The sequence below is a fragment of the Chaetodon auriga genome, chromosome 21 (genome assembly GCF_051107435.1).
Source record: "Chaetodon auriga isolate fChaAug3 chromosome 21, fChaAug3.hap1, whole genome shotgun sequence".
Classification (NCBI taxonomy): Eukaryota; Metazoa; Chordata; class Actinopteri; order Chaetodontiformes; family Chaetodontidae; genus Chaetodon; species Chaetodon auriga.
Window position 1 is genome coordinate 14,660,782 of NC_135094.1, and position 25,973 is coordinate 14,686,754.

The following is a 25,973-nucleotide window of genomic DNA, read 5'->3' on the forward strand; positions in this document are numbered from 1 at the left end:
GAGCATTGAAAAAAAAAAAAGGATTTCTGAGAGAACATCTTGGTATCTGCCGCAGAACCAGCCAAAGTATGGATTTAGATGCGGAACAATATTACCAAACTCCTGGTGTGGAACGGAGACTGTGCGTTGTAATGCAAGCGGTTAAACATCAATATTTATGAAGGGCATCTCCTTGGGATGGTAACAAGGAGACCCAGTTTTTTTTTTGTTGTTTTTTTTTTTTTTTTGAGAAAGGGTCTCAAATGGAAAAGTGCAATCAGACTGAGAGAAACACCGCCATCCTCCATGAAGTGAAAAGTCAATATGCCAATTACTCTTTGTAATGAAAGCAAAAACATTCAAACTGTCAGCACAATATACAGCAGGGAAGTAATAATCACCGAATGAATGAATGAGAATCCTGTGCAAGGAGAATTAAACTGGGCTCATTGGAGACAATGAGAATAAAAGACTGCCTTCTTTTTTTTTTTTTTTTTTTGAGCAAGCTAGACCAGAAGAAGTTGCTCAGGGTTTAGTAGCTTCTTTCACCAGTTTGCGTCAGCGCTTTTTCCGTTTCTTCCCTGCAAGTAAACACATGCCTCATTATGAGATATTTCTCAGCTGAACATCAACAAGGCCACAGCTACTTCTCCTAAGCGGTAACGTTTCATAAATTGTTCTGCGATGTTTTTCGGTTTTTATTTATGGCTTCTGTTTGTGAAAACAGGCTGGGACACTTCAGGACATCTGGAGCTCCGTTCTTTTTTTTTTCTTCGGCTACATGCGCTCTTCCCACAGTGGATGGACAAGGTGGTCATTGTAACACATCTCCATCGTGTGCTGAGGACAGGCCTGGGGACATTCAAAACCACCAAAACCTCCAGACCTCAGCATTTGACGTCCCCTGGTTGCCCTGACCAAACAAAGCCAGCCTTGACTGAAAAAAGATGGCATCCACTGCTCTGATAAAGTCGGATGTTTCACAAGTCAAGCGCAGTCAGATGCTTCGGCACAGAGGCGGCTTTTGTGGCTCAGAGTTAAACAAACAAACTGAATTTTCCAAAAACCGAGCAGAGAAAGGTCGCTTTTGTGCAGCGATAACTCACGCAGCGATGAACATGTTGTTCATCTGACACATAACGTCTACTTGCAGATAATCCATCCCATTAACAGACAATGCCAGAGCATCATTTGTAAACATATGGAAAAGAGTCGGGGGTGTATGTCATCCGAGGACAGGGAGTCTTACATTCCAGATCTTATCACCGCGACTTGATTTAAGTTCTATTGTTGTGAAATGTCTCAGCGGAGAATGCAACAAATTGCTCCCTGCTTGTGCGACATGCTAAAAAGAAGAACCAGTCACCCCAGTGAGCGTAATGACGGTGAAACCTGGAAAGGCCGTCTGGTGGTGGCCAAGTTTGTGTCATGTCCTATCTCGCTCGGACACGACACCTTATATTTTTTGCCACATCACCTCCCCCCATCCCTCCGAGGAGGAGGAAAGCATACGATAAAGAGCAATTCCTGAAGTATAAATGCCCGTGGTGTCGCCATCGAGTGTTTTCCCTGTCAAACACCCAGGCTCCTTTTCAAGCTCAGACACAGAAATATGAATTCATTTTTTTTCTAAAAAAAGTAAATCAACACTGAAAACTATTCCATCGCAAAAGTTAGAGACAGTTAACTGATAATATTTTTTGCAGGTAAGGCAAGGAAAGAGGGAAAAATGAGTTGGAAAAAAAAAAAAAAACATTACATAAAAATCTAGGTTAAAGCAAAAAGTGATTTGCCTGTAATCTGACACTGCTGAGGCAAACCAGGTATGAATATGAAACGCAAAGAGAAACAAAGAGGCCTCATTCTCTTTGGTCTCCGCCTGGTAGACTTTCACTTTTATACAGACAGACGCAAAGTTTTTCACACAGCGGAGGCATGAAACAGAGAATTCACAATGGGGGCTGCCAGATATGTGAATGACTGTGTGTGGGCGGTGAGGTAACTAGGGAAATTTGCCTTACTGCACTTTTATTAGGGTTTTATAATGAATCAAATGTGACAGGCCCCCTACAAAGCCACAATCACACTAGCCCGCCTTCTTTTTTTTTTTTTTGTTTCATTGGGGATTTACAAATAGATCTGGGGTGACCTCGCAGGTAATTTCTTCACTTACACTGCGCCGCTATTTTCAGTGAAAAAGCAAAAGTCCAAATTCTATTTTCTTATTATTTTACTCACGACAAAGTAAATCAGTTTGTAAATCCAATCTTGCGTTTGCTCCTCCGGGGCTTTGTAATAAATACAATTTGAGAAAAGCCTTGCTGTGATGGAGGTTAGTCCCCGACAAGAGCTACGACGATGAAAACAAGGGGGGTGGGTCACCTTGCCTTGAAGAAGTCCAACTGAAATTTAAATTGTCCAGAACCAACTCAATTCACACCCCCCAGAGAGCGCTGATAAAGGAGGTGCCATCACAGAAAATGGATCAAATTTTTGCTAATTATAATTTCTAAAGTCGAAACAAACACCAGCTACGTTCAACAACAAAAAAAATCTTGTGATTACATTTCAATAAGACCAAAAAAACCACAACATACATTTTAGTCTTTGATATGAAAATTCTACTTTAAACACACAAAATGCACAAAATGTGAGTTAGAGATTATGTTGATCAATTTGGAGCCCTGACGTGTGCACAAGTGTAAGTGCTTTCGGCAGCAGTAGGGGGTCATTCCAGTAGCTCTCAGACACGGATCACTCAGCGAGGCTTAAAGCCGGGGCGGGCCGCTCTCGGCGTGGTCACTTTCATTGGAAGCAGCCGTCACACTGTGGCCAGTGACAGAAAACGTCAGCGAGCCACTAATCCCAGTTTAGGCCTGCAAAACAAAGACAAAGGCCTCTCCCTCCCTCTCACTCACTCTTGTTATCCATCTTGCTGCCAGTCCCAATCTCCCTCCACCCACCCAGCCAGTCACTCAGCCTGCCACCTCCTCAGTGCTTAGCAGCCTTCTCACACACACACACACACACACACACAGACACACACTGAGGTCCATATGGAGAGGCCTTGCTGTTGCCATTGTCTCCCAGGTTATCTCCTCTCTCAGCACCTGGTAGGGGAGGAAGGATTAGCGTGCCTCCTAACCGCTTTAAGAATGCTCTCTACTCTTTGACTCTCTCCCGCCACACTTCCTGTTTTGTTCTCCTGCCGTTGTGGTCAAGCACCATACGTCGGGCTGAATGAGGCTTATCCGTGAGGGGCAGGCTTTACATGCGGAGCTGTTTAGCTCCACACTGGCATGTGTCGAGATGAGCGGAGGAGGAGGTGCAGATGAATGGGCCTTGGGTTAAGCTACTTGACATTCTCACACACGGGGCCAAGTGGCGCACATGCACACTCACCCTTGGTTTGTAATTGTGCCAACCGCGGCACACTGACCCATGATGAGATTACACTGTTACGATATGTCAGCCAAAATAAGTGTGACTTTCATCAAGTTACGCTCTGACATTTGGTGAAGAATCCATTATGCATAAGAAACTTTTCCATGTTGCCTCACTGTTGAGAGAAAAGCTCATGGCGAAGCGAAGTTTTGGTCATAATTGATGATTATATCAACAGCATTGGAAATGCCACTGATGAAAATGTCAACTAAATTTTCTTTTTATTCTTTTCAGAACTGATTTTTACCACTAGCTAGCTAATTGCACAGGTCATGTCGATGTTTGTTAGCAAGAATTAATGATATTATTAATAACTAAAAGCTACTGTGAGTGCTTGAATTGGGTTGTTGGCAAAATTATATGAAATATATCGTCAGTTCAAATCTGGCTTGACTAAATGTTTCTCTATCTTCATTAAAAACATGTCTCTGAATTGTTCTCTCAGCCCAGAAATTCTCTTTAGTACATAACACATTGATTTTGTGTGTGAAAACACCAGCCACTCAGCATTACACCACCTTTACCACTGACTGTGTGCAAGCAGGAGTCTGTTCATTTTTGCTGTGTTCAGGGTAAAAACGAAATGTAAGACGTGTTGTGCTGACCACGGGTTGCGTAACCTTTGTGACTAAGCCCTCGCCAAGGACGATGTTTCAGACACGCACAGATGCAGTTTGTGATTCATTTGCCTTGTGTTAAGATGGTCTGGTAAGCAGACACTGGGGCCTTTGTATTAGTGAGGTGAAGCCATCAAGGTCTCCAGATAACCTTGCTTACTCCTCTGTATGTATGCCCCATATAATATGAAACTCTGCTGCCCTAACAGCCTTGTGGGGTTCAAAACTGAAAATAAAGAGCGCTCTAAAGTTACCGCTGTCCTTCGCCTGAAGCGGATCTAGTCGTTCCCTTTAATCTACCCAGATATCAGGGCCTTATTTTACAGAGTGCTATCTGGGCCGTGAATTGCATGGAGGCGAAACAAAAATCAATAATTAGTTTAATTGTGTTAGGCTAATGTGCAGGAAAGCCATCTAAGCTCCCATCAGCCAGCCTGGCCAGCACGCAGGCGGGCAGGGAGGCAGATAACGGAGGACGGCTCTGTTACACCTACGGGCTAATTACATGTAATTCATCAGACAGATGCCTCAATGACAGCTAATTGATTTGTGAATTAATAATCGGGGGTAAAAGAATTCTCCCGCCAAAACGATCGTGGTATCGGGATACCTGGCCGAAACTGAGACGCTCCGCATGCTGTGGGGTGCTTCTGCTGGTCAGATTGATCTGAGTGACAGTGAGTGAGAAACAAACGCAGGCAAAAGAGGAATCTCACAACCTGATACGTGAGTACTTATTACTATATATAATGTTTTGCAGCATTGGCCGTGACAACAGGTAACACTGCTGTCACATGAATTTTCCCATTTGGCATCCCTTGACTAGAAGCACCACCCTGTCAGTAGCTGGCTGAGCTTCCAGCATCTAACAAAGCACCAAGTTAGTTCCCTATCTCTCTGTCACTTAAGGACAGGAAGCAGTGGGCACCATGCAGAGTGCATTGTGGGAAGACACTACTCTGAGGCTCCTCGTCAAGCACTTTTCCTTTCACTAGCTCCTCGGGGCACGTGGGAGGGAAAGAGAAAGAGGGAAGAAAACTAGCAAAGAAAGCAAAAGACGGAGTTAGAAGCATGAGTGGATTTACAGGCAGTATTAGGGCCATGGCCTGCAGGGAAACAGGGTAATGCCAGTATGGTTGGTTAAAGGTTGTAGTGTTGTTATAGTCAGGTAAGGGGGATGGTGGCGTGGAGGTGAAGAAAAAGCACAGGGAGGTTAGGGGGTCACGGGGGACTGGAAATAATGAAGAGGAAAACCTCATTCACTTCCTTGGTTTAGCCTTTGGCCCATAATGAGGGCTCTTGACACCGGGGAGCACACCAATACGACACATTCGGCAGCCTGGCAAATTGACCTGGGAGCCTGACGGGTGATTGACAGCGACTCCTCAGGGTGCCTATGCTGCCCTGCGTGTGTGTGTGTGTGCAGGTGTGTGTGTGTGTGTGTGTGTGAGAGAGAGAGAAAGAGAGAGAGAGAGCATGTGAAGGAGGGAGTCAGACCGACAGAAAAGGAAAGGGTGAGTGAGAGAAAAAGGACGAGGTGACAAGGGGCTGCTGACGATGAAGAGGAAAAAAAAGTACTAAACCAGCCCTTGGAAGGTAATTGTGGGTAATTTAGTGCAAGACCAAATTAGAATGGAGGTTCAAACATCAAAATGGTCTGGACTGAAAGTGTTTACCAGACAGGGTAATTCGATATTGGTGTGGGCACTGATGCATGTGCGCATGCTTGTGTGTTGTGTGTCTCAATACATAATGCATCTCTACACAGACTCTCCTCCACTGCTTGATGGCTGTCTTCAGAAAAGGCTGAAATATTTTGCTGCCAAAATGCCATAGAGCTTGGCCATAAACTCAAAAGGTTGTATTTTTGGCAGATGTAGAGATGCAGGTGACATTAAAGAAAAAAAAAGAAAAGAAAAAAAGGCATTACCGTCTTTACATTTACACTGTTGATGAAGATGCTGTTTTTGACCTGTTACATTTAACTGTTCTTGGGCTTTTCCCCAACTTCAGATTCAGATTTTCTGGGGAAAATTTATGGTCAAAAGTAAAAATTGTTTTCATAAAAAATCACATTCATACTTAGTAGTAACATACAGTGTTATGTATTTATAATGACATAATAGTCAGAGTTTTCATTACACTCACTGTGAGTAACGATCAGCAAAGATGTTTAACTGTTTAACTATACTTAAGTATAATTACCGGAATCAAATTTTATTAAAGTATAAAAAAAATAAACCATTCAAATTGAGGGCGTGAGCCAGAGTTGTTAGCAAATTCTAATGGATTTATATTGGATTCAATGTTATTGTGAACTCAGATTATCACATTTTACTGATGTTTATGGAGATGATTGACATAATTTACTTACATGTCTTTCACAGCTTTAATGTAGCAGTTATATGTACAGAGGATATTATTGTCTCTATATAATGTTTCCCTTTTCATGCCGTTACAGCAGTGCAGGCCCATTGTTTTTCCTCACTTGGGTGCCGCTTGATTTGCTGTTTCCCACGTGTCTAGCAGTCGTGGAGTGCTGATTTTCTCTTCTGTGTTTCAGTTTGAGCAGACTTTTGTTTTTCAAACCCTTTGAGATAAGAACATTCCAAGTGAAGAGAGGAAGAATATGTACATTTTTGAGGCTATTTATTTACTTATAGCATATAGTATGTATGATTATTTGACAGAGGTGTACTGTAATGATATAATGTATTTAATATTCATATATATTTCATATTTTAAATGTCCTTGTTTTTGTGCACATAGGGAACTACTGTACATAACACTGCGCTCAGTGCCTGGAGTGTTCGTCATTGTTTAGGTTGATGTATTACAACTGCTGAAGTGGTCATTAAAGTGGACCATGCTACACTAAAGAGGCTGCTCCCACATGCTTTTGCTTTTTCCCATGACCTCAAAGTAGTTATTTATCTCATCTAGTTAGCAATAAATGCTTAGAGTAACCAGGGTTACATTATTGTGAAAAGCTGTATGTATGATCTCTTTCATTCTATGTAATGAAACATCAGGCACTCATAACAAAGCATTGAAGAAAGGTAGTATGCATCATGTATTTAGTCCTCTGATTGTCATAACACAGCTTGGACTTGGGCTGTAACTGTGAGGTATTACAGATATTCGCAAAGGTATGTGACATATTCTCAACACAGTGGGATCCAGTATGTTATAAAAAAAGCTAGAATGTATATACAAAGCATGTCCTTTGGTTGTGTTTCTACATTTTCTGCACCTCAGGATGCCTGTTTTTAAGTCTTCTCTCTCGTCCTGCGTCCTCTTTGTGTACAGCATATATCAAACCTCCAGCCCATAACTCCCAGTCCTATCTGTGGAGTGATGGGACGTGATGTTTGACTGGTAGACAAAGACGAGAGAGAATGAGATCTTTATATCTCTCTTAACAGTGGTGACATATATCAGTCTGACCCAGGTGTAAACACTGACTAACAGTCTATTTATCTCACGAGCCAGAGAGACCCTGACCTCGCTGCTACTCAGCTCATAAAACAGACTCCCAAACCTGGAGGGGAGACTTGTACCTGATGTGGTGTATTCAGATGCTGTCACGAAACAGTGCCCTGAATGGAAAAACAATATTTTAGAGTGAAACACGGCTCAGTTCTTTGAAGCTAGCAGCTATAGGCAAGACTTTATGTTAAAAATAAGGCTAAATCACGCACTGGCACGGAAACAAAGAGAAGCCTTGCACTCCTGATAAATGAGACACTGAATTCAACCTATTTACTAATTTAAATAATGACCTTGTCTAATGTTCACTGGTTTAAAAATGTCTAAAGATGGCAGGTGACAAACCACTAAAATGTAATTTTCTCTGTGATTTTTCACGTTCTAATTAACCAGGAGGTACTGTGAGCATTTGTGGGTGCTATACATGGAAATTCCTGTTATCTTTCCTGTTGGCTATCAAATCAAAGCATAAAAGTTATCTGGAACAATTAGAGAAGAACACATCATCAAGCCTAATATGGGTCAACACCAACACTTCCCATAATGCATCTCAGTGCCTTCCATTCACCCATTTCTTTCAAATTCTCCTTGTGACAAGTAAACTGATCTTCAAGAGTAAAACTAGCTCCCCTTTGAAAAAGTGTCCTAACATTACATCATTTCTTCTGTTAGCTTTTTTTTTCTGTGTTGTTTGACATCACAAGCGAGCCAAGCAGGTAAACGCAAGAGGCGTGGAGTTTGCTCACAGCGCTCGACAGAATCTGAGGTGAAGTGAAAGTTATCTGCAGGATGTTAATGAGATAGAAGTGAAGGAAACTGAAAAAGATGCTGTCTTGCACTATTCAAAGTAAATTCATTAACCTCAGTTCCTGTTGACAGGCAGTCTCAACTTCTAAACACAGATGTATAAGACTGCTAATAAATATTTAACTATGTATTTGTCATTGGGCGATGTAAGGCTACGAGCGGTTGTGCAGAGGACTCAGTGAACCTGCAGTCGACACATGAAGGCTTCGCCGCTGTGTTTACTTGCTGTCAACACACTGCAGGCACGCAGCCACCTAATTAACATCCATGTCCCATAAATGTGCCAGTGACTGTGTTTTCGTTTTCAGTCAGATCGTGGGAAAACAAAGCAAAATCACAACAAAAAGGACAGCAAAAGTGTCCAGAAAGCATCAGTCGCGCTACCGTCATGCAATAAAAGAAAGATCAGCAGTGGAGCCCAAAGCTGCTTAAAAAGAAATAAGAAAATAAAAAGAAAAGGATGGTCTCACGTGAATGTGAGCAATAATGACACGGTGACAGCCCTAGTTTATATGGCTAATAACCGTGTCACAGCATCATGGAGCCGGTCTGGTAAATTATAGCCCCTGTAGGCTCTATTGCTACCATTTTTCCCCAAAGTCTCCCTGAGGAGCAACACTGTCCACATGTCTGCCACATTCTTCTCTCCCTGGCCTGCAGGGATGACGCCGGCGGATATGTGCAGGGTTACGGTGGCGCTCACTGGCTGGTGCTTCTCATATCTCCAATGGTTGTTTTAAAGACAGACCGATGAGAGTGATGAGAGCGAGGGGGATATAGGTGGAGGGAGGTGGTGTTTAAGGAGCGTCTCTCCGGAGAAGAGGGGTTGAGTTATGGAGTGTGGTGGAGAGTGGAAACATCTCGCACCGCTCTGCTATGTCCGGATGAATGATGGGATGGGAGGCTACAGCTGTGGCCTCGGCAGGGAGGTGTGGGAGGCTGAAACGCTCTTCGCTGCAATCACTCTCGCTCTCTGGGAGGCGGAGGCCAGCTCGTCCCCCCCCCCTCCGCCTGTATTCTCTTCCTCTGGGTTAATCTTTGTCTTTTTGTCTGCCTCTGTTTGGTTCGCTGCCTCCCTCTTCTTTTGCTGGTTTGTTTTTTTCTCACCTTCCAGTTGCTGTTTTCCTAACATTTTTCGCTCATTCATCAACTCCCTTTGTGTTTCTATTTCTCCAGCTGTGTCCTCCCTCCGGTGTCTGCTCATCATTCTCCCTTGATCTTGCTTCAATAGGTGCAATGGTGAATAAAAAAAGGTTCAAATACAATATCATCCAGTCAGCTGTAGCTTTCCACAGCGTTAGATCTTGCTTCTCTTCAGGGTCGAAAACAGATGCATCATAAACACACTGACCGAATCAGTTATTCTCTCCATCAAGCATAAATGTCCATAAATGTGCTTAGAAAACATGTAAAAAAAAAAAACAAAAACCTCTCCTGATGAACTTCACTGCCTCATAATGATCAAATTTAAACAAACATCAAGCATTAGCTCAGGTAGAAGCCACTGAAGTCACGCTTGCATTCCCTATTTAGCATCAGCTGTTTCATTCATGTGTTTGTGGCTCATTTGTCAGCTGTTAGGCTGCCAACTGACGAGTAACACCCAATCCTCATCATTAAGGTGCACACAGCAGCCTTTTTAACCTGACATTTCTTAATGACTGCTTTACGGGCACCTTTCACACCCACCTCCTCCTTTTCTGCTTTTGTTGATTTAACTAAGAGTTAATGTTCAGGTACACGTTCAACAGTGCTAAGCCTCAGAGTGTCCCATCAACATGGTTAGTGCTTTGCTGGAATACCGACATGCGATCTATTCATATACAGACACTGTATGATGTGTGCATTAAGGCGAAAACTCCGAACAGCATACAACGTTTTCACACAAACTGTATGCATTGTACGCTGTAGTACCAGTGACAGGGCGAATGAGAGCATATCCGAGCAGCCTAACTTATTCTGAAAGTAACAATATGTGACAACCCTGGCTAAGACGCAGTGACATAAGCCTGTAAATAAAGGGAGAGACAGCCAAGCAAAAACAGTCCGGGGTGCAAAGGCAGTTAAAACTCCTTTCCACAAATATGAGGTGTGTAAACTTTCAGCTTATTTCGCTTCCACTTTTACACCCCTGCTTGCTTTTGTTGTCCATTTCCCTCTCTGTTCCTCCCTGTCTTTCATCTCTCTCTCTCTCTCTCACTCTCTCTTTCACTCATCCCTCCTTCGGTGCCAGCTCTTTCTGCCCGTGCGGCGAAGTGACGATGACACAGCATGCCATCCCGATTACAAGGTTAAAAGACGCAGACGGAGGAGTCACACAAACAGTGGCAACCACTAAAGCCACCCTCGCTAAAACAGAAACGACGTCTGTCAGACGCGGACGTAATCCTGTTTATGATGTGTGCTCTCCCTGACAGAAAGCATGAGCCGCAAACACGCACGAATCAAACAATGTCAAAGCCGTACTGTAAACCATTTCATTAAAGGCAACATTTTACTGTCTGTGCTGGCCACCTCCGGGCCAGCCTATCGAATGAGACAAGACATGGGTGGGTGTGTGATTGGGGGGGTCATCCTGTCACCCTGCACCCCCAGATAAGATGCTCACCCTGTGCATGTGTGTGTGTGTGTGTGTGTGTGTAGGCTGCTTTCACCAATGGGCCACCTACCCAATCAAGTAGTAAAAAACACTACTTTCTGTTTTTTCGCTTTCCCTATTTTCCTGTCATCCTCCTCTTTTCCTCATCTCCATCCTTTTAACTAAGCTGATTAAAAGGCACCCCCCCCCCTCCTGTCTCCCCCACCTCCCCCACTCACCCACCACCCAACCCACAGCCCTGGGGCAGCACGGGACGGTGAGGGGACCTAACCGCTTTCTGCATGAATATTAAGTGCAGGATTTGTGTCGCGGGTTTGAAATTGGAAATCACAAGTTTGACTAATCAGCTTTGGAGGTTCCACATTCGGGGTTTGTGTGTGTGTGTGTGTGTGTGTGTGTGTGTGTGTGTGTGTGTGTGCATATGCATCTCTTCTCTCGTCTCCAGTGGCAACAGAGAGCCCCTGCACAGACACACAGACATACACACAACCCCACCACTGCTGATCCTGCTGCGAGTCAGAGTGCTTATTCACTGGCTCGGCAGCCCCCCCCATCTCCTCATACGCACACAAACACACACACACACACACACACACACACACACACACACACACACACACACAAAAACACCCCTCCAACCCCTTCACAACATTCATTCCCACCCACCTCCCATTTAAAAGGGGACCCAGAAATAGCCCAAGAGGCTATTAGGAAAAATACAGCCAGAAGAGGAGGAAGCTGTAGGGGTTTACAGTCCAAAGCCATTCGAGGGTACACTCCAGCGTCTCCCTCTCTCTCTTATTCTCTCCCTTCCCCTTGTCATCCATCCTTCTCCCTCACTCTCTCGGCCTCTCTTTGTTCTGATGAATCAGTGCTTTAGTGAACATGCTCATTATGGCTTGATAGCTGGGGCTCACTCGGTATCCCTGGCATTGGTGGAAAATGGGGGAGAAAGACGGAGAATAAAGAAAGAGAAATGGGAAACGGAGGGTGGGGAGTGAAAGAACACAACAGGGAAAAAAAGGGAGAAAAAGAGTAGGAATGAATGAGAGGAAGGGGCATTAATGAAGCAGAATAGAAGAAGTGAAAAACTACAGATTCTTCACGGCTCCACAATGCAGGACAGATGAAATGAGGAGGAAGGACACGGCCTGAGCCACGTTACAACTAATGTTAAAATTCACATTTTCTCTCTCTTTCTTTGAAGCTGCCATAACCTTTTCTATATTCCGATCATACTTACAGCATCTTTAGCCGCCCTGTGTCGTACTCAGTAAGACATGTTATTTTCGAGAGACAACCGCGCTCCACTTAGATTCAATCACTTTTATAAATCACTTTTCCTTTCAGGGTTGGAGCTGTTGCTATCAATTTGTGGTGTTCTAGGTCTGCAGAAAATGAGTTTTGTAAGGTTAAAAATGATAGAGAACATTCAGTAGTATTATTGATAATAATAGCAATAATCTAAATTTTAGCTCATTTTGCAAATGTCATGCAGCTTAGTAAAGAACAGACGTGCACTAAAGTGGCTTTTCAAATGCTGAAAAATAAGATGAATGCAGTTGCACACGTAATACAGACGTCTTACTGACTAACATAAATGTGCCTCCTAACAGCAACCTGCACAGAGAGCCTCTTTAAGAAATACTTGACAAAATCTCTAACCTCTTCATCTCTCAGTTTATGATCTCACAGCATTGGAAGAATCATCCCACGGCCCTGGTGATATACGCTTTGACACTGCAGCACCTCCCTGCATCCATGACTCAGGCTCTGCTGTGACACAGATGTCTGCTGAGGTTTACTGTGATGATGTAGGCACACAATGAGACAACAGCCAGTACAACGGTTTATACATGATCTGCAACAGAAAGGTTTTCATGTCGTGGATTCCCATATGGGAAGATTTAGAACTGTGACTGGTCATTCAGCACGCAGTCAGAAAACAGTGGTAGCGGTGAAATTTGTGAATGGAATGGCTATGATTATATATTCTCATATGGGCGATTGGTTTTAAAACCACTGAATAGATGAGATATGTTGTCAGAAACTGATAGAAAATTGAAACAGATGAGGAAAAGAATTGTCAAAATTGAAGCAGCAGAGGTCCAGATGTCCTGATTTTGTATGGTATGGGCCAAGTGCCAAAGACAGTTCATCCTACAATTCCCACAATGCAACTCAATAGCATATTTCCTTTTTCCTTTTCTCCCTTCCTGCTGGTAAACGCTCAAATCTTTCAAACTCCATGCACCAAGTTCATAACTCAGACTTTCTGTGATAACTGTGAAGCCTCAAGCCCAAGCCTTAAGACTTCAGAGAGCATCAAAGCAACAGACGACATTATACAACAGATCTGACAGGCTGAAAAGCCGACAAGTTGACTGATCTTAATGTGTGAAATCAGAGCAGAGCCCTTCAAAAAAGGCTGCTGTGTGGCAGCTGACTCTTAGCTTTCAGGTTCTGGTTCATCTTTGAATGCAGAGTCCCTGCAACTTATTGTAATTATTACAAGAATGTAACCATAAAAAAGGTGACGGGTGAGCAAGTACACAAATCTCAAGCCTGTGTCAGTTGATTTTTCAATCATACAGGCATGAAAGCAACGACTGCCTGAAGGGGTGGAAATTCATCTAAAACAGCTGGTGCACTTTGGAAAATTGCTCAGTCATCAGGAATGTAAGGACTAAGAGATTTGCATGGAAGATAAACTTAGAAACCGATCGCTTTTATCCTTCCAATCACGCTTTTCTTACAACAACGTTAGCTACAAATTTGTTCAAAACCCCAGCGAGCAGTTCCTCACACTGCAAAAGTCAGTCTTTACTTAGTCTCAGTGCAGAGGTGCTTTTTTACAGCTGACCATGACCTCTGACCTCCCTGTGGAGGGCTGCAACATAAATACCAAAACTCCACGTGAAGCATGCAATTCAAAGGACATTACCTCAAAACATCATGAAGTAACTGTGCAGATGTCACCGTACTTCCTCCAGTAATTTTTTTTGTCCTACCACAGTTAGCTTCATCATCCGAGAACCTCTCGCCGTTTCCAGTCAGTCCGGCAATCAACCACTCTATTAAAGTCATCCAGCGCATCACCTTTCAGTCTGTTGTGATACATTATTAATGCATGACAGGCTCTGACACACACTCAGACATGGGTGTCCTCTCACACACGCACACACACCACAAAAGAAATATGAATACAATACTCGAGCTATAAACACGAAACCATAAACTGCTTTGAAATCAGAGGCTTTATCACCCCGTCAGCCCTCACCGCCATGCAACGGATAAAGCACAACTTCCTACAAAAGGTCATAAAAAAAAAAAATGATGTGGATTTTAATTGACGTCCCTGACTACCACTAAAACATGGCCATTATCCTGGGTGAAACCAACTGCAGGTCGGCTTGGCAGTAAGCCCTTAATGATGGCCATATAACTGCAGGATGGGGATTATTCTTTATGCTTAATCACGGCGGAGAGGAGTCTTTCTGGGATGACGCCTCTCACTGGGACGCTTACGGACCATCAGCCATAGAGGCTGTGAAGCTGAAGGATGGTGGAGCTGTCACACAGGTGTTTTCAGGTGATAATAGCCAACGGTAACACAGATACATTACACGCTCTCAGACTTAAATAAACAGGAAATTAAATTCATACTTAATTCAATCTTGAAACAGACAGAAAAATTCTGAAATTGCACAATTTGGGATCTAAATGTTTTGAAAGGTTAGTTGCTTCTTCCGCTGCTAGAAAGAAGTATCTGACGGTTATTTTCAACTGCTGAAATCATCGTACACTTACTGTGCATTTCCAGGCAAGAGAAAATAGGAGAAGGCATGTGAGGAAAAGCAGAGCTTATTACTGGTGACCTACACAGCGTTTGGTGCAATCAGCGAGCCAATTCAATAAAGCTGACTAGGTTAAAATGCCATCGGTTATTAACTTTCCAAGTAATTTCGTCAGGTACAAATAAACCCCACCACTCACAGTGGATACAGTGTAAACTGAAAGATACTTGTGTGATTCCCTTGAAATGCCTGCTTTTCTTTGGAAGCCGGACAGGCTCAAAGACCTCTGGCTCCATGATGATCCGTGATGACATCATGGGCCCATTACAGCAGACCAACAAGGCCATGGACTGCCATTACTCTGCTGCAAGGAGCTAAGAGCATTTTTACAGGCATGCTGATGGCATCAGAAATGTCTGGTGGCCCCCACAGGGTTTTATTAGGTCCCACAGAGAGCTCAAACAGGTCTGGCTCAGGCGACCTCATGAAGAACTTGTTCCATTTTGCTAGAGGGGCCCTACAGCCCAATCTGGGGCCCAGTACAGCTGGATACTGGATAGAAACACACACACAGAGGCCCGCAGGCTTTCCCGGGTATATTCTGGTTTAATGCTATCCTACCTGTGTGGGATGATGCAGTAATAGTGGGGAAATGAGTGCCATGTTCACTGCATGGCCACAGGTTATATACTCTGCTGACATGCATGGATATCAAACTCTCAAGTTAGAAATACTTCAAGCTGTCCAACAACAGGAAGCCAGAGGTGTAACACGAACATGGAAAGCAAACAAATCATTTCTATTGTGAAATTTACAAACATTAGCTGTATTTTAAATGTCACACACAAAGAAGGGAACTCCACACAGCAACATTAACAAACATGTTCTTCTTCTTCACAACTGATGTGAAAGGCCTTCATTTTTCCAAGACATAGTACTGAACACTGTGTCCCAAACTTTCAAAATACCGAACAGAACTGTCACACAAACAGCAGAAAAACAAGGTGATGGTGTGCGCTATTTCAATACCTCCTCATGAGTCGATCTCAAATATTGGAAGGAGGCTTAAGACAGATGGAATGTGTCGCTGGATGGTCTTGCGGATTTGGGACGTATTCACCCATTCAGCTCCCTGTAATTACAAAAGGCTCTTGCTGAGATCCGATTTGCCGCTGGGAGCTTGTTCAAGGCACAGGGATTGGAACGACAATGGCGTAGTCTGACAAAGGAATAGGGATACTGCTCTTAAAATAGAGAGAACTAATGCTGTTCTGTGTTGAGTGCACAGGCTCGCTGGCTCAGATGTGGGCAAGGTAAATTTAATTATGTGCCCTGTACACACTGACTGGCTTTCGATTAGAATGGACTAACTTCTTGATACAGCTGTACCCCAGTGACCACTTAGAAAATAGCATTCAGGACACAGTCTGGTAAGTGATGCAGGGGCCACTGGTCAGCACTAAACTTTTAGGCCTAAATCTCTACCGTCTATACTGTTTAGCAGCCTCGTCCATTTATACATATATGCATATGATTGATCTAATTATTTGCATCTTCCTTCTTCTATTCACTTTATTCAAAATTATTGTCCTGCCTTAATATTCTCTTCAATCAACCAGCACTATTGTGCCTTATTCTGTTGAGCTCTGCTAAATAGCCACATTTTAGTTGTCCTTTCGGCCAGTTTGTGCTGTCCTGCTTTCAAGTTATACAAGTTATATTTAGAGTGAGAGGGGAGGCCCTAAACACTCCCCGATGCCTCTGCCAGCTTTCGCTTTCCAGTAAACAATGATGTCCCTGGCCTCACTTCACTGGCTGGAAAATGAAAAATGCAGCAGTTAGCATCCCTGCCTGACACTCTGAGGTCACTATCGTGTGTATGTGTGTGTTCACACTCAGCGTAACTGAAGAGAGAGAGATGAAAACAAGGCGATGAGGATGAGGAGGCGTGAGAGTCATCTGCTTGCTGACACGGTTCACAGTGCAAACCCATGCTCTGCAGTCACCTGCCTCTCAATCACGTTCCTCACCTGATCTATTTCTGGAGCAGCTATGTGAGAGTGTGTGAGAGCTGCAGGGATGAAAGCAGTGATCAATATGCTAGCAGAGAGGACCCATGATTAGTTTATGATATTGGGTTATCTATCATGTGAAAACCAGAGTTTCTCACAGAGGAGCCTCATATTCACACAACATGCGCACCACAGCGTATGTCATTCAATCAAAATGGATTTTAAGTGACTGAAAACTGCATCCCACATTTGCTATCATCATGTTTTCTGTGTGCTTCCACCCAATTAGCTGCAGTGACATTTTCAAAACAAATGATCACATTCAGTGTAAAACGGAGAAAAAAAAACTTGCCAGGCCCGGCAAACGCTTGTCTATTTTGTTAATCTCTCCTCAGCGCGGCACAGTCAAGTTACGGTGTCAGGCATCGGCAGCCTTCAGGGGAGTTGAGGGGGGATTAACTGTCTATTTGCAGCTGCTGATTGCTGGGAATGAGATGCCCTCCGGTGCCTATCAACAAACAAGGCCTCTGCAGCCCTCGGTCATATTCAAACCTCCCTCCATCTCCACTTCCCATTTTGTCTGCTGGGGCATGCCTGCCCTAAATGGCATGCTCCCCTTCCCTTTCATCTTCTTGTGAAAATTCATTAGGTACTGTATGCATGTCTTCCAGGCTTCCCATTTGAGGGATGCTGATAAAATATATACTGTACGTGCAACATTAATCAGCTTGATCCACTTGATGTTGAGTTGAAGACGAGGTGGGTCTATCTCTATCTCTCTCACTCTCCCTGCCTCTTGCTCTCTCTCTCTCTCTCTCTCTCTCTCTCGATCTGCTTTCAGGCTGTTTGCTTTCTTAAATGAACGTAATGGTACAAACGGAGGATAAATTGCCTTCTCTGTGCTCCATCTCATCACATCCATCCCACAGGGCCCTCTCCAAAGCGGGAGGGTAAAAAAAAAAAAAATGAAAACAGACCAGAAAAAATAATTCACTTGCTTTGCCTGGGAGATACACGTTGCTATCTGTGTAGAACCCCTGCGATAAGGCTGATGTGCATTTGGTGCATTAGGTCTCTTGCAATATCACCACAGCACAGAGCAGGCTGGGAGGAAAGGGCAAAAGTCAGTGTGCGAATGTGTCTGTGTGTTGGACTTGTACCCTCATTTTGTAACCTATCTAGAGGGTTTATATGGGGCTTTTCCAAAGCTATATGAAGACTGGAACATCATCTACATGGGTTTAGCAAGTGTGGAGGATGTCCTGCTGATGCCGGTAACCACAGCTGACCTGAGGACTCAGCCGGGCTCATTCATTACACCGGCAGCCCGCTCAACAGGAGCTAACGGATGAACTCTTCTCATCACCTCAGTGTCCCTTTTTTATTCTCAATTAGAGCAGGAAAAGGCACTACTCCACACATTCACTGTGACACTAATTTCACACCCACACAAGGACACTCAGAGGGAGTAATGGAAAACACTGGCGGATGTCAGAGACAAACAAAAGGCAGCGCCAAAACACACTAGCATGGCTCTGGGAAAAAAATGTGACAGAGTTAGCGTCAACTCTAAACCTTGTTTAGCTTGGAAGCCGACAGGAGGTGAAGGAACTGCATGCGCCAGATGAAACACTCTGGAATAACAGAGATAACAATAAGTACGTAAAATGCAATTAGTTACCACTAATGTATGTGTCACATTAAAGCAAACTGTTCCTTGATGCTAGACATATCAATTTTACTCCCTTGAGAACTACAAGAAAACGTTATTAGAGACTTACGAGCTGTTATTAAAGTCTTAACACAGATGCAGGGGTCGTAAAAGATTCATTTGTTTACCAATGAATTATTGAGAGGTAGGATTTAATCAAAGCTACAGATGTTGCAGTCAGAAAGTGTTGTTAATCTCACTTTGATTGCATCTAAATGAAAATATAGACCATAAAAATCACAGAGACTGATTGTTGATTGCGGAGTTAATTACAGACGCCAAATAAGAGACAGCAAACAATAAAAAAAGCGATTACTACAGATTGGCTCAGCTCATCTGACTGAGGTGGAACATTGCTTTTTGTAAGAACTTGCTCTCCATCTGCATTATTTTAATCGAGTCATCCAGCGGTCCATTCAAACAATACAGCACATACTAAAACAAGATGATTACGGTTCCCTGTTGGAATGATGCTGTACTTGATAAGCAACAAGACAAAGCGAATTGTTCTGAGTAATGATGATCCAAGCAAAAGTGAGGATAGAAGCTGTATCAGCCTGTGGCTCTGAACAGCAGGACGAGGTTTTAACGGCAATGGACGGCACTGAAAGACCCTTCATCTGAGGTGTGAAGTATGTGTCTCACCGCATATTAACATTTCCCACCTCGCCGGCGTCTTTGACTATCAAAGTGGCGAGGGGAGAAATCTTCACAAACTTTCTTCCATGATGAAAAGCCTGACCTTTTATCAGTTGCAGAAAATGCATTAGCTACCTCATAATCCAATTTCAAGACCATGCAAAGTGGAGGTTCTGACTGAATTTTAGTGTGGAGAGAGCAAGGGGAAAAACACCACGGTGAGCGGTTCTTTAGGTGAGGATCTTTAGGTTCCTTATTTCTCTTTGCTGCCTGCCTGCCAGCCTCTCTGGAGCTGCTGAGTTGCAGAGGACTTCAAGGGCTTTGCACCGCTGAGCTCCATGAGCTCCATATCTTTTCTCCCTGCTTCCCCCCACCTCTTCCTCTCTGTGTCTGACTCTTCCTCGCCCATGCTCTAAGGAGCTTTAGAAACTCGACTGGGTAATGGGAGCAGCAGTCAATCAAATTGCAGTTTCAAAGGTGATGCTTTGTTTCACGCTCGCTTCCCACAAATCCCATCGAGCCTGGCACCTGTCAGGTTGTCGTTCTGAAACGCAGCATCCAACGCCAGTCACCCAAACCCCACGGTCCCTCTGCAGATGGAGGGGTTGACTTGTCAGCTGCCTGTCGAGAAATGAGGTCATTCCATTTTGCTTGGTCTCCCTTTTTTTTATAAGGTGAAACAAAAAACTGAAAAAGAAAACACTGTATTCAGGGGGTTATGTCTAGCTCACTTTCATGTAAACTCAATAATAGAGCAGAATTCATGCTACAGGTTTCAGGGTGAAAAGGGATATTTATGTTTGCTTTATATAAGGTTTTAGATCATGGATAAATCCTGGGTTTCTATTGGTGCCCTTCAGGTTTTACTGAGTCTGACAGCATTGTCAAAACACCACTGGTGCTGCCAGCTCTAATAACGTGGAGGTTGGTAATAAATTGTCAAATGAGCTCTTGTTGTACTGTGATCCCATAAGAGGAACAGTAAAACCTGATACGGTAGAATGGGCAGGATCTCTGGACGCCCACAGCAACCAGGGGTCCTTGTATCTCCATGGGTTTATAGGCTCAGGTCTGACTCATTCTAGCTTTACAGTCACAGTGACCTTCCCATTAGGGTTCCATTACCAAAGGTCTATCAGAGAGGGAGGCGTATACCCTGGCTATTTATCCAGCTGCAGCCTCTTCTTATTAACTGTAGTGCATAAACAAGAGTGCGCCTTTGAAAACCTTGGCAAGTCATGGGTGAATGTCTTTATTGTGGCATAAAATGAATGCACATGTGTATAAACACATGAAGCATAAAAAGAGTCCAAGATGCAAAACTATAATGTTGAGGAACTGGCAATTACAGGCATGTGGACCTGACCTCTAAAAAGGAACACCTCCCCACATCAACCAAAGGGCCCCTAAGTGTCTCTAATTACTTGACTGGATATAAAGAACCTTCTTTTATTTGACTAAAATGCTGTGTTGTAATGACAGCACCAAGCGGTGTATGGTAAACAAGCCTATAGGATCTCAGACTCCAGGATACACCAGCATTGTCTGATGTCTTTCCAGCCACGTGAATGTTTGACAAGGTGGCTTTTAGATGTAAGATACTGATTAGTTCAAGTGTAGTCATTCCCCAACACTCACTGCCTCAATTCAGCACTCGGCTGTCAGCTAATTTCAACTCAATTTGCTTCCATTTCCTTCCATCTACTTCCATGGAACGAGTTTTACAAGGCAAGATTCATGCAGTTGTGGGATGCCTCTCAAGGTCATATGACAATCAGGAGATGGGCTCCACCATGGTAACATCCACATATAATATTATTTGCTATGCTGTAGGAGTTAGTGGTAGTTAGATGTGCTGTGTTTTTGTTTATTTTTATGTACATCTGTATGTATGCATCTATACGAGTGTGTTTTTATTTAAAAAATACATGGTGGCCTGTTTCCATTTATAGAAAGTCAGGGTTGGCAATCAAAATAAATGGCGTTATTGGCAATGTGATTTTGTTTTCATTCGTTTTTTCATTTGGTGTTGAAGTTTATTCAGGTGTCTTACAAGGTGCCGGCTTGCTGTCAGATGTCTGACCATGGGATTCAACTCTACTGGAAATATCCTTGTAAGATAGGAACCTTAATCTGCCCTTTGATCAGCGTGTTTCTCCAGGGTCCACCTCAGAAGGCAGAAATAGGATCCAGGTTGAGGTTAAATGCTACTCATTCTTCTCTTTCATACTGACGACTGACTGACAGCCAGGAATGAGCGGGCTTCCCTCAACATACCCCATCAACTTCCTTTTTCCTGACCTTCAAACAGGGAACTCAAGTTATCTCTGCACTTCCAAAATATTTGGTTAGGTAGCAGTGGCAGGATTAGAAAGTGAACAAATTGCAAGTCAAACTGGATCTCTACATGGCAAAGGAAAAGTTCAGAATCCAATTTTGCTGTCTTGGTACATAGAACAGTCAGAAATGATTGCAAATTCTGTTGTGTTGGCGTTTTATATTTGACAATGAAACTTCCATTAAGTTTAATTTAGAAATGCAAATGACTGTTTATGTTTGTTATGATTCGAAAGTGACAGGAGTCTTGAATCTGAATGTGTTTCAAGCTCCTTTTTGCAAATCGTAAATAGAAAGCCTCTGAGCTAAGAACCAGTGCATATTGTATCTCAAAGGCAGCAAGGCAAACATTACAGGCATACAGCTGGGCTGGCACACACAAGATATGCAAAGCAGTTAGAGGTGCAAAACAAAAATGCAATGTTGAACATGCGGCGCATATTTCAAATCAAATCAGAACACTCATGACAGCTAATCCTGTGCCGGCAAATAAAACTCTATACTGTGCTATCAATACTTAAGGCTCAGACCTCAAACTAAATATAAGCCTGAATTTATAATTAGCATGCAACAGTAAGCTTTTTATGCTGAAATAGACGTGCGCAGGTGAGAATTCAGTATTCCCAAGAAACTTCTACAACAAGAAAAAAGGAAGGAGAAGATTAGAAGGGTTCCTCTTATGTTGTTTGTTTTATTTAAACTACTGAATTCCAGAAAAGACTAATAAATAGTGTAATGTATTTGTTTTTGAATGGGAAACGAGATTATACCAATTTGTAAGATTAAAAAAACAACACAAATTTGGCTAAATCTGAAAAGACTATTATACTAACCAACCAAAACTATTAGAAAATGTATTTCAAAAAGTCATATCTAAGTAAAAAAAAAGCATCTGTGTACAATCAGACCCCTTAAATACAAGAACTTTGCATAACTCGGTTTTGTCTTTACTTCTCTGTGAGAGCTACTGAGCAGATTGCTGTTTGTGTTCCCTCTGGCAATGTAGGAGAGAAAAGATGAGTCACTCACAGGGTTGCCTTATGTTACGGCCTTTATACTGTATCCCTACACAGAGCTTATTGATATTCCCACTGAAAATCAATAGCATTGTGTCTATCACTGACCAACATCTTAAGAGTCTTGTGATCTGAATACAAAGGCTCATTGAATACCCACCAAGCACTGTCTCGCCTCCTTTTTTCAACAAGCTTCCAGGCTGATCATCAACTTCTGCTTCGGAAGTGGGATAGTTTACAGTAGATAGTTGCTATGACACTGCAAGGCCATCATGAGGAAACAGGTGGAGGTAACCTTCACTTCAGACATATGGATCGATGGCCTTCACTAAACCCTGGATGTATTGGCACATGAATTTAGCTGGCTATTATAAGGGCAAGATAACCTTGTCATATCTACTCTTACTGTCATGGAAGGGGCTACAGGATGGAGAAACTACCTCTGTAAATTCTCTTAAAAAACATACAACCACGCACACAGAGGCACTCTGTATTGGTCACACACAGTAACACAGGCACCCCATGCCACCCGAGCCTTGCAGTGAAAGGTCACAAGGCCCCAAGTGACAACTGTCAATCATAGGTGGTGGGTATTATCCAATCCATTAGTAACACCCTGAAAGGTTCTGGGAGACTGTGGGGATAGATATCTCCTGGCTTGTCACCAATGACCTGCAGGAAATCTGTTGCCCCCATAATATGTCCAACTCAGCATGGGAACACACATTATATTCCAGCAAAACAAACTTGGTTGGAAAGGTTTGGATTTTTGAAAACAAGGTGTGCAGAATGCTATAGATAGAGGAAGATGTAAGAAAGATAAAAGTGAAAGGGAGGCCCACATGCTAAGACTAAAGCCTGATAAAGAACTCAGGACAACGAAACAAAGAATTACCTCAAAAGTCCCATCAGGCCTTGCACATCTCAGATCTCATCTGAGTGTAAGATTCGATTTGAATCCAAATCCTGATTTCCCATTGGATGAGACCCACCAGAACTCAAGAGACCCCCTGCGATAAGGCCATCGGGTCAAGAATCAATGTGCTCTACCCTTTCCACTGTGATGTCAAGTGGCTACAGGAGGTGTGTCATTCCTAATCAAATGTTTGTACTGTAAGTAGCCGAGGCAAAAGTCCTTTAACTGTTTGAAACAGTAAATGTGTCCTTTTCCTTCCTTCTGCACCTTTTCCTCTGTCTCTTTTACTAACCCACACATGCACACATCCATATGTCTTTACAGGCACACGCACACATCTTGAAGGCACATATAGCAAGGAAACATAACGGCTGTGCTCGCTGCCATCTTGCAGTCAGAGACATGTAAACACGTCCTCCATTGTGCTTCTCATATCTCTTTGTCAAGGCTGAAAGTCTTGAATCTCACCCATTGATGTGACCACTTCTATCATCTTGCCTTCTCTCTGTCCCTTCTCCCTCTCCCGCTCACGCTCTGTCTCACACACACACACACACACACATTCACACACACATGCGAAACGCCTGCTCGTTGCCTTTACGCTTGTTTGTGCAGTTGCTTGTGTTATGGCCGCCTGTGTTATAGTTGTACTTGGACAAAAGATGTTCAATGAGTGAAGGATTATTAATTGCCCCTGTCTTATTATCTTATTTATAATTTTATTGATTGTGATGCAGTTTTTGGTATAATAACTATGCTTAATATCTGCTAAAAAAAAAAAAAATCAAACCTGCTCCTACCAGATCCCAACAAAATCATTCTTAAAATGCATAAAACTGTTGGTGTGATTGAGACTGATTGAGATTGTAGGTGTGTCAATGTTGCTTTATCCATTTTACAATTCTCTACATTGGCAGATGCAGAAAAAGTTCTGGCAAACATTGGGTTGATTTTGTTCCTGAGGACGATTGTTTATTGAGGGTGCAACATTGTATAATAGGCTTTGCTGAGTCAAAAGTAAATTGCAAAACTGTATTCCTTCCTTGGGGACTTAATAATTGAATATTTATGGGTACTTTCCCTTTTACTACAGCTAAAAAAGAGAATAAAGAAAACCAAGTGATAACTTTACACAGGTCTGTCGGCAATAGGCCGTCAACACAGTGATGTGAAACTAAAGCTGCATGGTATTGTCGTCACATCAAATATTCGTGCTGACATGGAGGTCATAAGTGAAACAGCCCCCCAGCGACAAACAAGCTGAACTCACATGCAGCGTGACTCTCTGAAAGTGTTGTGCGAGACACCAGAGAGGATTACCCGTGATCCAAGGATAATGAAATGAAAAAAGAAAAAGGCTGCTTGATATTGAATTCTAACACATGGAGAATTTCTGATAGGCTCTTGTTGTTTTACCTTGCCTGGTGACTCGCCTGCTTGCTTGGGGCAATGCCTCATGGGATGAGGCAGCAATAAAACACAGTGTGAAATTCATTGTTTTTCTGTGCAGCGCATGTCACCCAGGACAAGTAAAAGTGAACAAATACAATCCCACCACTGCTTATACATTATAGATGAGGTGTAAATGAACAGGGTCGTTGCGAAGCATAAGCACAAGGCACAAAGCTAGTTAGTGTTGTTTGAGTGAACGAGACAGGTGGAAAGTTAAAAAAGCACATTGCTTTGAGTATTGTGGAGTTGTATGTTGAGTCATACAGCTGTGCGTATGGACTACTTTTTAGGCACCCCCTACCTGTCTGGAGCTGCAGGGCGTCCATTGCGTGGCTTGTTGACCTGGGCATACAGAGCTTCCAAGGGTGGACCATTGTCCTGAAGGCTCAAGGGAAGGTGAGGGCTCTGGGGACTCTGAGGGAGATGGTAGTGGTGGTTGTAAGGCTCCATGTTGCTGCTATCCACCGACGAGTCTAATGATCCAATGCCAGCATAGGTGTGCTCCTCATCTGAGCTGAAGGTGCGGCTGACAACGTCTTGGATCTCTGCATACTCCCTCTCCTTGGCCTGCTTCTCCCGAAGCTCCCGCGTCTTGGCCTGTATTCTGTGATAAATATATTCAAATATGTTCAGAAATGCCAAAATTCACCCACAGTGGAAAAAAGATGTTCCACCATTACAAAATGTTTGGTGATGAGGACATTATAACCTCAAATTGTGATAGAAACACATTCATCACGTCAAACCTCACAGGAACAGTTGGACAAATGGTCACAAAACTGGTTTTGAATGGTTTGAAATGCATGTAAAATATTGAAAATTACTTTTAATTGTCTCTGAGTGAAACTATGTATTTGGCCAACTTAAGCAAATGTAAAACAAGCATGTCTTGCCCCCATAATTGCCCAATATTAATCAGTTTTAAAAGGATTTTTCTATGTTTTCCAGGAAGTGAATTTCTTTATTTTGATGCTCAGGTGGCCTAAATAAAATATTTATTCCAGCTCTGCTGATAAAGACACATCCAGTTTGCATGTTTTTACAAGGCTGGAAAAGTTTTCAGAAAATGTTCCTGGGAACTGGAACAAAGATGCTAACTTATGAATCATATGTGGTTATTTGTGAAAACAAGGAGTAACAAGGATATCATTCTTGGTA

General features: G+C 43.0%; 1 protein-coding gene across 4 annotated transcripts in view; it reads right to left on the reverse strand.

The window, feature by feature from the left end:
- The window catches only part of LOC143339902 (partitioning defective 3 homolog), a 310,965-nt gene that overhangs the window by 47,518 nt on the left and 237,474 nt on the right, over positions 1 to 25,973 (reverse strand). For all 4 annotated transcript variants that reach the window (XM_076761454.1, XM_076761452.1, XM_076761453.1 and 1 more), the window contains one exon: positions 25,117 to 25,419. In XM_076761454.1, coding sequence (XP_076617569.1) covers positions 25,117 to 25,419 — 303 coding nt within the window. The remainder of the gene's footprint in view (positions 1 to 25,116; positions 25,420 to 25,973) is intronic.